The sequence below is a fragment of the Somniosus microcephalus genome, chromosome 8 (genome assembly GCF_052327205.1).
Source record: "Somniosus microcephalus isolate GS21.2 chromosome 8, FLI_Smic_1.0, whole genome shotgun sequence".
Lineage (NCBI taxonomy): Eukaryota > Metazoa > Chordata > Chondrichthyes > Squaliformes > Somniosidae > Somniosus > Somniosus microcephalus.
In genome coordinates, this window is record NC_140994.1 from 117,444,051 (window position 1) to 117,460,227 (window position 16,177).

The 16,177-nt window shown below is 45.8% G+C and overlaps 1 protein-coding gene across 1 annotated transcript in view; it reads right to left on the reverse strand.

The window, feature by feature from the left end:
- Nucleotides 1-302: 302 nt before the first annotated feature.
- The window catches only part of LOC147113758 (ran-binding protein 17-like), an 815,149-nt gene continuing 799,274 nt past the window's right edge, over nt 303-16,177 (reverse strand). The window contains exons 23-24 of the mRNA XM_085995069.1: nt 5,655-5,782; nt 303-914 (exon numbers count right to left, since the gene is read on the reverse strand). Coding sequence (XP_085851195.1) covers nt 812-914; nt 5,655-5,782 — 231 coding nt within the window. The 3' untranslated portion in view covers nt 303-811. The remainder of the gene's footprint in view (nt 915-5,654; nt 5,783-16,177) is intronic.

The following is a 16,177-nucleotide window of genomic DNA, read 5'->3' on the forward strand; positions in this document are numbered from 1 at the left end:
AAAGGTCATCGACCTGAAATGTTAACTCTGTTTCTCTCTCCACAGATGCTGCCTGACCTGCTGAGTATTTTCAGCATTTTCTGTTTTTATTTCTGATTTCCAGCATGCGCAGTATTTTGTATGAACTATGGCCATTTGGGCAAGGTACCAGAGGGCAGCTGTTGCCCACAGAACTGCAACCTTCAGGGGTGGAGAAAGCTACGAAACAACAGCCCGTGGATATCATCATAGCATTGGTGACAGGCTGCTCTAATCCTTATTGGTTGACTGTGCCAATGTTAGAAATAAAAGAGCCTTGAAAATCAGGGAGGATAAATTTATTCACATATAACCAGGTAACTCTGACTACAATCTTTGGCAACGGGCTACCAAACTGGGACTGGCTACCAAAATAATAATTTACATATATACTTGAAATTCAACTTCTGCCCATATGAAAAGGGTGTTACATTGTAGGTGAAATGTAATCTCATCAGAGTTATTGTGAATTGGCTCCACTGTAAAATAGAGTTTTTTTGTACCCAACACTAGTTTTGGTCAGAACTTAGTGTTTGCACTGACACAGAGACCAGTGCCAGCTAGGCAATAAGTGAGGCATTAGTTCAGATACCAAACCACCCTGAACTTCCGCTAGATTTTGTTAATGGGTTACCCCGCCCCCCTCCCAAACCCAGGAAGATCACTATTGTCTCATGTACCAAGGTGGAAAAGACACATTTTATTTTGCGGCAGTAACAAAACGCACTGGCGTAACGCTCACTGTCCTGGGCACTGCGGCTCCTCCGATCATCTATGCCATCAGTGTTCAGCGTCAGCTCATCATATCTACGGCGCCCACAGGGTTACTGGCAGCTCCGCAGATGCGCAAAGTCTCAGTCACGTCGCGTTTAAACACGGACACATTCTGTGTAAACCTGTAACGGGGGAAGAAATCAAAACGGGGTCCTGATTTCCAAGATCAGTAGGAATCTCATTTAACAATCAAACAGCGGAATAAAAATAATCTATCATTGAATTAAACACCCATTTTATCTAGTTTTTTTTGCCAGTTCCGTCAGTGTTGATTCTCGCTCAGATACAGTTGTTCAGGAGGTGCCAACCCGCCAATATCTCACCCAAGTGCCGAATCTTCATGTGCATCCAGACAGTAAAGTGGGGGGGGGGGATTTTAACCTCCCTCGACCTGGCAGAAACCGGGCAGAGTAGGTGTTGAAATCCAAGCTTGAAATCACATTTACTGTTCTTTTAGTGCCTCGCGTCCTATTTAACACCGCTGTTTGTCTGGGCGGTTGAGGTCTGACTCAGGTGAGAGCATCAAAAATCTATGCAAATTGGGGGTCCCATTGAATAAATAGCGACTTGGAGCCATTTTAACGGCCTGAGTAAAGCACCCACTGTGGATGCTCAGCTCAGTAGAAGTAGAGGCCCTGTAAGGTGAGTATAAAACCTATCTTTGTGGGTCCAGGTGAAACAAGGGTGCCCCTCTGGGCCCCACAAAGAAGGTTTGGGCCGCTGCTCCCCCACCTTGCTGCTGGTAGCCTTCTGCAACCCTCACCCACCTACGACGACTGCCGGATGGACGATCTCTGAAACCCTCGATATTTGCTGGCCGGTACCCAGCAAGCTGCTTTTTTACACCCGTTTTGGGCAGAAAGCCGATCTGCTGCATTTAAATGTGGTCTGGCTGTTAAAATGGACGGGGCTTCTAGCAGCACCTCATGAACAGTTGCTCCGCATTCTGTTGATGGCCACCCAGAAGTTAAAAGTCCCCCACAAGGCTCAGCAGGCTTTTACACCATGGGAGGAATCATAGCTGATCCTGATCTCATCTGATGCCCATAACTTACCCTTTCCAGCAGGTCTCACTGGCTAGTGATCAGGCTGATTTTTCACTTCCGTCTCCCTGTGTGCTTAAAGCCAACTGTAGTGGCCCATATCTTGCCTTGGCTGAGATCAGGAAACTCAGCATAGACCAGGGATCAAGCCTGGGTCTGTGGCAGTGTTGGGGTGCCACAATTGAGTTTGGTATACCTGGGCTTGGGAGAGAAAATCAGCCAGGGCCCCTGCTCCTGCTTGTTATGCAGGGATAGGGTCCTGCTGGCCAACTCTCACCATCAAGGTGGATGTAGGTGAGGTACCAGAGAGCAGCTAGCGTCTGTGGAACCTAACGCCACCAAGAGGTTAACATGTCCAGGAGATAAACATAGAAACATAGAAGATAGGAGCAGGAGTAGGCCATTCGGCCCCTCGAGCCTGCTCCGCCATTCAATGCAATCATGGCTGATCATCCAAATTCAGTACCCGGTCCCTGCTTTCTCCCCATACCCCTTGATCCCTTTAGCCTTGAGAAATGTATCCAACTCCTTCTTGAGTATATTTAATAAATTGGCCTCTACTGCCTTCTGTGGTAGAGAATTCCACAGGTTCACCACTCTCTGGGTGAAGAAATTCCTCCTAATTTCTGTCCTAAATGGCCTACCCCTTATCCTTAGACTGTGACCCCTGGTTATGGACGCCCCGACCATCGGGAACATCCTGCCAGCATCTAGTCTGTTTAGTCCTGTTAGAATTTTATAAGTTTCAATGAGATCCCCTCTCATTCTTCTAAACTCCAGCGAGTACAAGCCCAATCGATCCAATCTCTCCTCATACGTCATTCCTGCCATCCCAGGTATCAGCCTGGTGAATCTTCGCTGAACTCCTTCCATGGCAAGAACATCCTTCCTCAGATAAGGCGACCAAAACTGCACACAATACTCAAGATGTGGTCTCACCAAGGCCCTGTACAACTGCAGCAAGACATCCTTGCTCCTGTACTCAAACCCTCTCGCTACGAAGGCCAACATACCATTTGCCTTCTTAACCGCCTGCTGCACCTGCATGCTTACCTTCAGCGACTGGTACACAACGACACCCAGGTCTCGTTGCACTTCCCCTTCTCCCAATCTATTGCCATTCAGATAATAATCTGCCTTCCTGTTTTTGCTACCAAAGTGGATAACCACACATTTATCAACGTTATATTGCATCTGCCATGCTTCTGCCCAATCACCCAACCTGTCCAAATCATCCTGGAGTTTCTCGGCATCCTCCTCACAGCACACACGCCCACCCAGCTTTGTGCCGTCTGCAAATTTGGAGATATTACATCTAGTTCCCTTGTCTAGATCATTAATATATATTGTGAATAGCTGGGGTCCAAGGACCGATCCCTGTGGTAGCCCACTAGTCACTGCCTGCCACTCGGAAAAAGACCCGTTTATTCCAACTCTTTGCTTTCTGTCTGCCAACCAGTTCTCTATCCAAGTCAGTACCTTGCCCCCAATCCCATGTGCCTTAACTTTACACGCTAATCTCTTATGTGGGACCTTATCGAAAGCCTTCTGAAAGTCCAAATACACCACATCCACTGGTTCTCCCTTACCTATTTTACCAGTTACATCCTCAAAAAATTCCAGTAGATTAGTCAAACACGATTTACCCTTTGTAAATCCATGTTGACTTTGTCCGATCCTGTTACTGCTTTCCAAGTGCTCTGCTATTACATCTTTTATAATGGACTCTAGCATTTTCCCCACTACCGATGTCAGGCTTACCGGTCTGTAATTCCCCATTTTCTCTCTACCACCTTTTTTGAATAGTGGGGTAACATTAGCTACCCTCCAATCAATGGGTACTGTTCCAGATTCCATCGAATGTTGAAAGATGATCAGCAATGCATCTACTATTTCTAGGGCCACTTCCTTAAGTACCCTAGGATGTAGATTGTCAGGCCCTGGGGATTTATCGGCCTTCAATCCCATCAATTTCCTTAACACCATTTCCCTACAAATAATGATTTCTTTCAGTTCCTCCCTTTCATCAGACCCTATGTTCCCCGACATCTCTGGGAGGTTATTTGTGTCCTCCTTTGTGAAGACAGAACCAAAATATATATTTCATTGGTATGCCATTTCTTTGCTCCCCATTATAAATTCCCCTGATTCTGACTGCAAGGGACCTACGCTTGACTTCACCAATCTTTTTCTCCTCACATATCTGTAAAAGCTTTTACAGTCAGTTTTTATGTTCCCTGCAAGCTTACTCTCATATTCTATTTTCCCCTTCTTAATTAATCCCTTTGTCCTTCTTTGTTGAATCCTAAACTGCTCCCAATCCTCAGGTTTACTGCTTTTTCTGGCCAATTTATATGTCCTCTCCTTGGATCTTATGCTATCCCTAATTTCCCTTGTTAGCCACGGTTGAGTCACCTTTTTTGTTTTATTTTTATGCCAAACTGGGATGAACAATTTCTGTAGTTCATCCATGCGGTCTTTGAATGTTTGCCATTGCCTATCCACCGTCAACCCTTTGAGTAACATTCCCCAATCAATCCTACCCAACGCGCGCCTCAGACCATTGTAGTTTCTTTGATTTAAATTCAGGACCCTAGTCTCTGAGTCAACAACTTCATTCTCCATCTTAATGAAGAATTCTATCATATTATGATAAGTGATGGAGAAAATTGACTTGGAAAAAAAAATTAAGGGGAAATATCACGCCACAAGTAAAGGTTATATATTTTAGAATTGTTACAATTAGATTATTGGCATTGTGGAAAATGTTATAATTTTTTCATCTTGCCTGGATGTTTCTTGCCGCTTTATCCTAGTGACGATTCCTACATTTACATGCCTGGATACTGACCACCAAGCACTGGCACATTAACTGCTTAGGTTCACCTGATGCTTAGTCGGGAATTATAGTATGTGCTGTGGTACTGAGCTCTACAGATAGAGATGTATTTATGCATGATAATAAATGTTGGCTCATAGATGTATAGAGTGATAAATGTACATTATATAAGGATACCATAACCGGTATTAATTGTATGTTGGTTTCATAAACCCAACTTAATGTTTATGTGCAGCACAGTACACCAAGAAATGGGCTGGGGGTGGGGGGGCACGCGCGCAACATCTTTCCTTCCACAAACCTACTGTAAAAGGTCACTTTGTGGAGCTGCAGGTACTGGGAAGTAATAAGGAGGGCTGAAGGCTAGAATTTACATAAAAGTAAGGTTGAATATAAAATCTTACTGTGTACTATAAGGCTATGAATGATAAAAACTTGCAAATGTACACATATTTGCAAGTTGCTTTTATCAGGGTAGTGGTTTTGTTACTGGACTAGTAATCCAGAGGCCAGGGCTGATATTCCAGGCGAGTTCAAATCCCACCATGGCATTCTGAGAATTTGAATTCAGTTTAAAAAATCTCGAAATAAAAAGCTGGCATCAGTAAAAGTGACCATGAAGCGGTCGGATTGTCGTAAAAACCCAATTGGTTCATTAACATATTTTGTGGAAAGAATCCTGCCAATACGTGACTCCAGCCCCATATTAGTGATGCCCAAATCCAGAGAATTATTTTTTTTAAATGGCATTGGAGTACAATGGTGAAATGCCAACTATGACTAATCATGTTTATGGGCGGGACAGCCATGTTTGCTGTGGGCAAGACAGCCATGTTTGCCGTGGGCGGGACAGCCATGTTTGCTGTGGGCGGGACAGCCATGTTTGCTGTGGGTGGGCCAGCCATGTTTGCCTCTGTAAAACTTTGACCCTGATTATGACCCGACACCATCATCCTCTTCACTTCATTGTCTTAGCTTACCTGTCTCTGTTCTTGATTAGCAAGCTCTGTTCCACTCCTTCCATTAACTTCTCAAAGCATGCGTTCAGTGTTTGCCGCTGCTCAGGGCCCTGGTTATTTATCAGATTACTTCTCAACTCGCCGAAATACTGCAATCAGAAAGCACAGTGTGTCAAATATTAACTGAGTTTCACTGCACAGCATTCGCAATGATATTTCTTAGTGATTTCCGGCCTCAATTCTTTAGGCACCAAAGCTGAAGCTTTGACACTACTCAATCATTAGGATATCCTGTGTAGGCATGAAGAGTTTCTGTGTACCAGTGTGAAAGACGTGGCACAAGAAATAGTTCAGGGGTTGAAGAGACATGTCGACATGCAATGAAATTGCGGTCGTGTTTTGCTCTGAAGAAGTCTATTTCTTTTCAGCAAAATTTCCAGAGTGAATTTCATTAAAATTGTGAAGTCTAACATCACTTTATCTAGGGTTCAGTAGGGATGATTATCTGAGCTTTCCCTGCCAGTTGGGAGCCTTGTTCACTGGCCATGCAGTTAATAAATCACAGGTGCAACCCCCACCACCACCCCCCACTGCAATTTTGTGCCTGCACAATTAATGAGCGTAAAATTTTGTACCTCTGACTTCTCGATACGTGGGGTCAGTGAGCGAGGCTACTGGCATGAACTTGGCAAACTACCGCAGCAGAGAAATGTGGGTCAGTCACAGAGGTGAAGTCGAAACAGACTGCTAGAACTTGCAATAGAGAAGGAGGAGGAAATGGGAAGAGGCAGACAAAGGGTGGGGGGGGGGCACATTGATCTGAAATATCTACTGGTGTCTCCCCCCATGGCTTAGCAGGCAAGTGCACTGCCTAGTGCGGTACTAAGACATACAGACCAGCGGCAAATATTTACTCGAAGGTTCTCCCGCTCTAGGGCTGGAGAGGTTACAGAGATAGAGAGGGGCTGCAGCAATGAAGGGCTTTAAACACGAGGATGGGAATTTTAAATCTGAGGCATTGCTGGACTGGGAGCTAATGTAGGTCAACAAGCACAGGTGTGATGGGTGAACGGGATCCAGTGAGGGATGGGATATGGGCAGCAGAGTTTGGATGAGCTGAAGTTTATGGAGGGTGTAAAGTCCGCGCCTCTATCATACACGGACTTTGGGAGAACAGTTTAACAGGTACTTTACTGAACAAGAGGCAGCTTGAAACTGAAACTACAGAAGCCTGCTAGGGCCTTATATACAGGGGTGGTCACTGCTGGTACTGCAGTCTAAGACCAGTATTTCCTTAAAGGTACATACACAACAATTCCTCCCCTTTTAGATAAACAGTACATAACATTCATTTAACAACTAAATAATAACTAATTACAATTACAATTTTCTCAGTAATATATACATCAACTGAAATAGTCATTTATAAGTTCAGTCTTTGAGGAGGCTTCCTGATCCGGACTGGGTAGCGCCTTTCTCGAGTATCCTGTTCTGGCGGTGGAGTCAATTCTGGCTCATTGTCATTGGTTGGTTCGTCAGCTTCCAATACCCCTGCTTCTGAGGTAGACGCAATCTGTACTTCGGGCTCATTACCAGGTGCACATGCTTGTGGTACAGGTTTGGCTTGTTCCTGTGACTCTAGAATCTGGTCAGCATGGCATCTCACGATGCTCTCTCCAACGTCCACTGTGTACATTAGTGGTCACTGCTGTGTGCATATCGTGCCTGGCTGCCATTTTTCTGTTCGGTAGTCGCGGGCCAAGACTGGTTGCCCTATCTTGAAGCTCCTGGTTGGCTTCTCATTTATGTGCTGGAATTGCATATCCTCAACATCTCGTCTTATGTTTGGTTTGAGCAAATACAAGCGACATCTTAGTCTCCGGTTGAAAAACAGTACGGCTGGAGTTTGGTTGGTTACTGCATGTGTCGCATTCCGGTAAGAAAACAGGAAGTTATCCACCTTATGTTGCAGTGGTATGTCGTCATTATACATTGCCTTTATGGCCCTTTTAAAGGTCTGAACAAACCTCTCAGCCAATCCATTTGTGGCTGGATGATATGGGGCAGATGTGTAATGTTTCACCCCATTATTCTTCAGGAACCTCCGGAAATCCTCAGACACAAACTGTGGGCCATTGTCGGAACAGATCTGTTCTGGCAACCCATTCCTGGCGAAGATGGTCCTTAGGACTGCAATAGTTTTCTCCGTGGTGGTGGAGGACATTTTAATGACCTCTGGCCATTTCGAATGGGCATCCACAGCGATTGGAAACATTGAGTCCATAAATGGACCAGCAAAATTAATGTGTACCCGTTGCCATGGAGATGAGGGCCACTCCCATGGATGTAGCGGGGCCTGTGGTGGAGCGTTTTGGACCTTCTGGCATCCTGTGCATCTCTTGGTCATATCCTCGATTTCTTTATCGATTCCCAGCCACCACACAAGCGCCCTGGCTAGGCTCTTCATTTTTACCCTTCCCAGATGACCCTCGTGAAGCTCATTGAGTACTCTATCTCTCAACTTGGGTGGAATTACCACTCGGGATCCACACATCAAGGTTCCCCGGCACACTGACAGCTGTTCCTTCCTTGGCGAGAATGCTGGCAACAGTGAGTCGCCATATGCTGGCCATCCCTTCACCGTCAAATCATAGACCCGAGAGAGTGTCGGGTCATTTCGGGTTTCCTTCTCAATACTTACGTTTGTAACAGGCAAACATTCGACTATGGTCGCATGGAATATCTCCACTGGGTCCACTGCAGGTGCTTCTTCCGCCGTAGGCAACAGTAGGCGCGACAGCCCATCAGCGTTTCCATGTTGTTTCGTACCTTTGTACTCTATGTCATACTGATGTGCCCCTAGAAAAAGTGACCATTTTTGCAGCCGTTGCGCCGTCATCACCGGAACGCCCTTCTTTGGGTTAAAAATTGAGACCAGGGGTTGATGATCAGTCAGTAGGGTGAATTTCTGCCCGTGCAGATAGTGATTGAACTTCTTCACCCCCCACACCAGGCTGAGGGCCTCCCTGTCAATCTGGGCGTAGTTACGCTTGGCTGAGGTTAGCGAGCGCGATGCAAAGGCTATTGGCCTCTCTGAACCGTCACGGAATTTGTGTGACAGCACCGCTCCAATGCCGTAAGGTGACGCATCACATGCCAACCGAATCGGTAGTGTTGGGTTGTAGTGGGCCAATACTTCTTTTGAAGTGATTTGGCATTTACATTCCTGAAAGGCACGCTTACACTCATCACTCCATTTCCATGTTACACCAGTTTGAAGGAGGGCGTTCAGTGGGAGCAGAATTGTAGATAAATTCGGCAAGAACTTATGGTAGTAGTTCACCAACCCGAGGAACGACCTCAGTTGCGACACATTTTCTGGTGCTGGAGCCTTGACTACAGCCTAAATCTTGTCCGGTGACTTATGCAACCCTTCCTCATCAATCATGTGGCCACAATACGAGATTTGTCGCCTGAAGAACTCGCATTTGGGATGGTTGGCTCGTAGCCCATATTCCTGCAATCTCGTGAGCACCTGTTCCAGGTTGGCAAGGTGTTCACTGTCATTTTCGCCCGTAACCAGGATGTCGTCCAAATAACACTGGGTCCCCGGGATCCCTTGCAGGACTTGTTCCATTGCCCTCTGCCACATAGCCGGGGCTGATGCTACCCCAAATACCAGTCGATTGTACTGGTAAAGGCCTTTGTGAGTGTTTATCGTGAGGTATTTCCGAGATGCTTCTTCCACCTCCATTTGTAGATACGCTTGAGCCAGGTCAATCTTTGTAAAACGTTTCCCTCCAGATAGTGAGGCGAAAATATCTTCTATCCGCAGAAGCGGATACTGTACTGTGTGCAGGACTGGGTTCACAGTCACCTTGACGTCCCCACAGATGCGAACCTTCCTTGGCTCCCCAGGCGTGCTGCTCAATGCTTTCTTCATTACAGGAACGATGGGTGTGGCCCACTTGCTCCAGTCCACCTTAGACAGCACCCCCGAATGCTCCAGACTCTCCAGTTCAGCTTCCACAGCTGGGCGTATCGCGTATGGCACCGGTCTGGCCTTGAATAATTTTGGGGTTGCGTTATCCTCAATCTTTATGGTTGCCTTTACTCCTTTTAGAGTCCCAAATCCTTGTTGGAACACCTCTTCCGCGTCAGATAGAATTTGTGACAGACGTCCAGGTGCGACGTAATCATCTTTTTTGTCAGTCACAGTTAGTGCCAGAATGGAATGCCAATCCAATTGTAGTCTTCGGATCCATTCACGTCCCAATAATGGTGGTCCTCCATCTCGTAGTATATACATGTATAGTTTCTGTGTTTCCTTTCCGTTATATTCAACTGGCACCCTTATTTTTCCTCTGGGGTAGACCTTATGCCCCGTGTATGTCTTCAATACAATGGACGTGTCCTTTAAGGGTATGTGTGAGAATAGCCGCTCATAGTCTCGTTGATTCATGACAGTTAGGGCTGATCCTGTGTCCAATTCCATCTTCACTGGGGACCCTGCTATCATGAGGGTGACCCAAATGGTTTGGTGATCTTCTTCTGCGATCACGTTGTGTAACTTTAAACAACTTAGTCGCCTGCTCCCGGAGTCCTTATCACTCTCCTGACCTTCTGAACTACTATCTGTCAGTTTCCTTACTTTCCTGTACTGCTCCTTAGTAGTTCTTGTCGTGTTGGTCATCTTTCCCGACCTGCAGACACTTGCTATATGTCCCATTTTCCCGCATTGCCTGCATATTTTGTCTTTAAACCAGCAGTCCTTCTGCTCATGGGTTGTTCTGCCGCAGCGATAGCACTTTTCGGCTCCATATGCCATTTCGTTAGCGCTGTATTCTTGTGGTTTCTGTTGTATTTCCGCAGCTCCCCGTGCTGCTGCTTCATAGGATACTGCCACGCTGAAAGCCTGTTCTAGCGCAGGTCCTTTTTTGGAAGTAGTCGTTTCTGGGTTCCTTCACTCTGGAGCCCGCAGACAAACTTATCCCGTAAGGTGTCTGCCAGTCCTGCTCCGAACTGGCAGTGCTTCGATAACGTGCGTAGTTCCGTAAGATAGTCAGCATTGCTCTCATCTTTGTGCTGGTTTCTTTTATGGAACTTGAATCTTTCTGCTATCAGCAGTGGTGTAGGGCTTAGATGTTCCTGTAAGATATGAACAATCTCCTCAAAACTTTTCTCCATTGGTTTAGCTGGGGTAATTAAATTCCGCAATAGGCCGTACGTACTCGCACCCATCAGATTTAATAATACCGACGCCCTCTTTCCATCAGCCACCTCATTTGCCTTGCAGTACACTTCAATTCTTTCCACATACGTGGTCCAGTCTTCTACCTCGTTGTCGAAAGCAGTGCTACTGCCACTTTTCGGCATCTTGGGCGATTTAAAATGGCGCCTCCCGCGCTTTTGCTTCTTCCCCAATGGAATAAAATAGCGCCTCCCGCGCTTTTGCTTCTTCCCCAGTGGGATAAAATGGCGCCTCCCACGCTTTTGCTTCTTCCCCTTACTGCCACGCTGTTCCTAGCGTTCTATGGGGTAATGGCGGCGACCCGCAGCTTCGGCGCGTCTCGCTTTCCTTCCTCCCCCGTTTAGTTTCTCTCCGCTGTCCTGTTCTCGAGCACCGACCGCGCCCTGTGCGCTCCACCCTCTCTCTCTTGTTTTCTTTTCCCGGCGACGCTGTGCGGCCCGATTTGTAGAGCCGCTCGATCGAGCTTGAGCTCGCCGCAGTCCGGAAGGGTCAGCGCGCTACCTGCTACCAGCACGATTCGCTGGAACCACAGTCTCTCCCGCAATTCTCCAAACACCGATGGATTCTTTGGGCGGTTGCCCTCGGTCGACGCCCGTTGCTCAGACTACGACCTTCCAGGACCTTCCTTTCAGGCGAGATCCCCGTGAGATGATGCCACACTGCAGGTGAGTTCGAAATTACTCGTCGCCACTGTAAAGTCCACGTCTCAATCATACACGGACTTCGGGAGAACAGTTTAACAGGTACTTTACTGAACAAGAGGCAGCTTGAAACTGAAACTACAGAAGCCTGCTAGGGCCTTTTATACAGGGGTGGTCGCTGCCGGTACTGCAGTCTAAGACCAGTATTTCCTTAAAGGTACATACACAACAGAGGGTGGAGGATGAGAGGCTGGCCAGGAGAGCATTGGAATAGTCAAGTCTGAAGGTGACAAAGGCATTGATGAGGGCTTCAGCAGAAGATGGGCTGAGGGAGGGGTGGAAACTTACAATGTTACAGAGGTGGAAGTAGGTGGTCTTTATGATGGAGAGGGTATGGGGTCAGAAGCATCATCACAGCCAATCCAGACCCTGCCCTCACTTGAGGCCCGCACAAGTGCACATTCCAACAGGGCTCACTGGGAAGAGACCCAAAGCAAGAACCCTGGCTGATTTCTCACTTCCTTTGTCTAGATGTAGAAGTGAATTGTATCCCCCAGTGCTCTACCCCATTTGAGATCTACCAACTCAGTGCAAAAACTGCAGCTTTCTGGTGCCTTTATCTACTGGGTCATTTGCAGAAGCTTAAATGAAACTTTGTAGCTAACTTCAGTGCGGGCAAAGTTTGAGAGTGCTATGATTGGCCTCAGCATTCCTGGGTTGGGGAATGTAAAGTCAACCAGGATTCCCACTCCTGATCAAAGAAACCCTGCTGGAAAGTTTTTCTTATTTGTTCTCAGGATGTGGACAATGCTGGCAAGGCTGAATTTAGTGCCCATCTCCTGAGAAGGTGATGGTTTGCTCCCTCCTTGAACCATTGGGAGTCCTTGCGGTGATGATGCTGCCACAAGAGTGTTAGTGAATAACGTCAGAAGGACCGTACTGAGCTCAGCTGAGTTATCCTACCGCTGAACTCCATGGACACTCAAAATCCAGCAGAACTTCCAACATCTGTCCTGTTTTGGGCATCGTTAATGGTTGGTTGGAGGTTAAACCAAGATATATGCTGTATCCTTGGAACAGCGCATGGAATGTGCAGTGAGGAGACACGTCCTCGTGCCTGGTGGCACCACATGCCACTGCAGGCTCCTTTGCAGTAGACAACTAATGGAATGCTGCTGCTGTCCTGCACAAGAATGTGATACCCACTGAACACCCTCCCCAAATAAATAGCGTGTTGGTATTCACTGTTTAAGCTCACGCACTAGAGGTCAGCACCTCTCATGACAGAATGGCAGGTGAATAAACTGGCAGAAAAGGAGGAAGAAAAGAAGAAAAAAGATAGTTCATAACTTATTACTACATTGAAATATAAAGCTTTACTGCTGTGACAGTGTCTGTAATGCACAGTGTCGTCAGTCAAATTAATTTCCAATCCTGCACTTATTTTTCAATACTCCCTCATGAGCTGGGGTATAAGAAGCTGTGATGGTTGATGGACCAGGAGCAGAACTTAGGCAGGTGCAATCGGGCAATTGGTTGTTTCAATTTTATTAAGAGAAGGAAAGCATCTTATACTGTCCTTCAATTTCTAAGGCAGAAAACTGTGGCTTTATTAAAAACTTAATCATTGTGGCAACCTCGCTGCAAACGTCAAAAAAATACTCGGAATTGAAACAGGAATGCCTTGTAATCTGCTGTTTGTAATGGGCAGATCAATAAAATGGCACCTTCTAGTCGCACAGCAATACCAGAGCTTGTAGTACAAGTATGACTTGCACTTATTAAAAGTACTCTTTCCAGCGTTCTTAATTGCCAGTATAAAATGTCCTGGTCTGAATCTCAGATGGGTAATCTGTTAATGTGATCCACTAATTAAAAAGGGAATAAACAATTTTATTGTTCGGATAAATGCTTATGCAAAGTCCCACAATCATTACTTGCAATATTGCAAATTGAGAACATTATTTTAGTGTTTTGTTCCTGAACAGTTCCTTCTGCAACCTAAATATGTGAAGGTAAAATGAGATACTATCTCCCTCCTGCAAAACTGGGAGCCGATGAGCCTACTGCAATAAAAGCTGCAGTGTAACTAGGCTGGAGAAATTGCCTGATTAAACACTGGGATAATTCTCGCACTTGAGAATTATCAATCATTGTAGTGCTACAGATGTTAACATATATCATTAAATTCATTAATTTCTCTCTAAAAAAGCCTAATTAGTGCACATACCACAATAGGTTTGTACAACCTTTGCATGGAGAAGGGACCCATCTTAAGGTACAGCAAGTTATTGCGTCATCAATAGGAATGATGCTCAACTTGGGTGTCACAGGCATGGGTGACAACACTAGACTGGTGCAGGAGTGAAATACATGGGTAGAACTCATTATCCTTAGTGAGATTTATAAAAATGACTCTTAGGGCAAGGGGGCATCGTCTAAAACTGGTGACAGGACAATTAATGGCAGGTGCCAGAAAGAACGAATTCATGAAACATTAGGGATGGTCTTCTAGGTAGGGTCGTGAGGGGGAAACCTTAGATTCATTCAGGATCCAGGTTATAAATTTCACGTCTGTACTAGATATTTCTTTGGGTTCGGTGTCACCAGCCTCTCCTGAAAGTGGACCCTATGTCCCCTAGGATCTGGAGAGGAACTTTACAACCCAATATCTAGATAAAACGATCCTGTCCTCACTCAATGTCCACACACTCATATTTTCCTGTACAGGTCACTGGATGGTAATCATTAGCTGATTGTAGTGCACATACCAAGCCCTTTTCTGAAGCCAGCCAACTTAGCATAGACCAGGGATTCAACTTAGGGTCTTCTTGGTTTGCATATCTCAGTACCACATTAGAACAGTGTATTCATAAACTTAACCATTAGGGCAGCAAACTATAATTGTGTTATTATTATATTATTCGGCCGATTTTAACATTTGACGTAAAAAGGCGGTCATTTTGCGGTTTGGGTTTTATTCTGTATGTATTGTATGCAGCAAATTGGCACTCTAATAGAGGTGGGCGGGAAATCAGCATGATCATATACAGAGTCAGCCAGGGGGTGAGGGGGCACGTGCAGGCTGGCAGTGGGCCAGTGTATTTTTGTGCGGCCAGGAGGAGCTTCCCGCAAAAATAAAAGATGAAAATGGTTTTGGGCCATTTTCTGAGCAGCCTCCAGTGGGTCAACATCCCACCGCCAGGGACGCTGTGAATAGAGGTCCAAAGGCATATGAAATGACAAGTCTGCCACGGGCCCTGGCGGTTGTAAGTGTAAGTAGGATGTATTCTTAGTACCGCTACTCTAACAGTTAGTGCCTGAAATAAATTAATATAGGGCTTCTAAAAACTGTTGTTAAAGAAAAAATGATATGTCAAAATGAAAAGACTAATTTCTTGGACCTGAATCAGGCATAGGCACTAACTGCAATTACAGTCATATTCTCCTTTAACCTTCCTCGCATCTGGGTAGGGCTGGTACTTTGTGAGAAACACTAACAACTTCAAACAGTTTTGTTAATCATAATAGATTGCTTTGTTTTAGAAAAGGAAAAAGATTACAGTCTATTTTATTTATATCCAATGAAGGATGTCGGCAAAGCATGGAAATCAGATATTCTTTATACTTGGGAGGGGGGATGATTCATTGGTTTACGCAGGATGGAAATTATTAGGCTACCAAATATGTGAAAGATTGCAGCGATCCATAAAGTATGATAATGCGATGTCACCTACTATTGCGAAACACTGTCTATCCTCTATCTCTCACTTAATCATTTTAAAAGTAGTGCTATCTTTCATTGCACTTGGATGCAAATCATCATGAAGCAGATAATGTTAAAGATACTGAATCCACTACGACAAAACTGGGTCATTCAAGGGAGGTGAATGATGAGACATCTCACATCGTATTTACATTTATTCTCCTCTTCTATCATCTTCATCTTTTCCTTCTGCTTCTTTTCTTTGGTGGAGGAAAAGAATTCATCTGAAACACATTTACATTTCAATCACCACGTTAAGCTGTTCCCTGTACGGCTCTCTCTGCTTCTCCTGGCGGTATAGAATGCACTGTGAATGTATCCCTGAAAACGGGAGCTTGACAGTGAAAAGGGGTATCATACAGGTAATTAGTATCGCTTTGTTGTTTCCTTCTCTCCCAAGGACATTGACTCACATTGGACAGATTCCACGGACACTGGTTATCCTCCAGCAGTTCACCCAAGGAGGCCTTCTTCATGTGGTAGACTAGACAGTGGTTGTTTGATTGTCGAGGTTACCACAGTCGAGCCAGCTCCTGTTCACATGCCTGCACTGTCCAGGAGGGGTTGTTGGAGAGCGAACAGGAGCAGGAACTTTGCTTGATGCTTTCCCCTCCCTAGCCCAGGGAAGCCGAGATGAACTGTAGATACTTTAACACTATATAAACATAGCTGACAGAGACACACTGGCCCAGAAATTCCCTACCTTGCCGCCATGAGGTAGCACCGCAATCCTGGCGATAAATGGCGGCTGCCACTATAATGCCCTTCTCTGGCGCAGGACTCGGTGGCCACCATTTTGGTGAGGGCCTTAGCGCTGCCGATAGCAGCGTTGGCCCTGGAGATGCAAATATGGAGAGCGTGACATCAGTCGGCATGCAACGCCGAC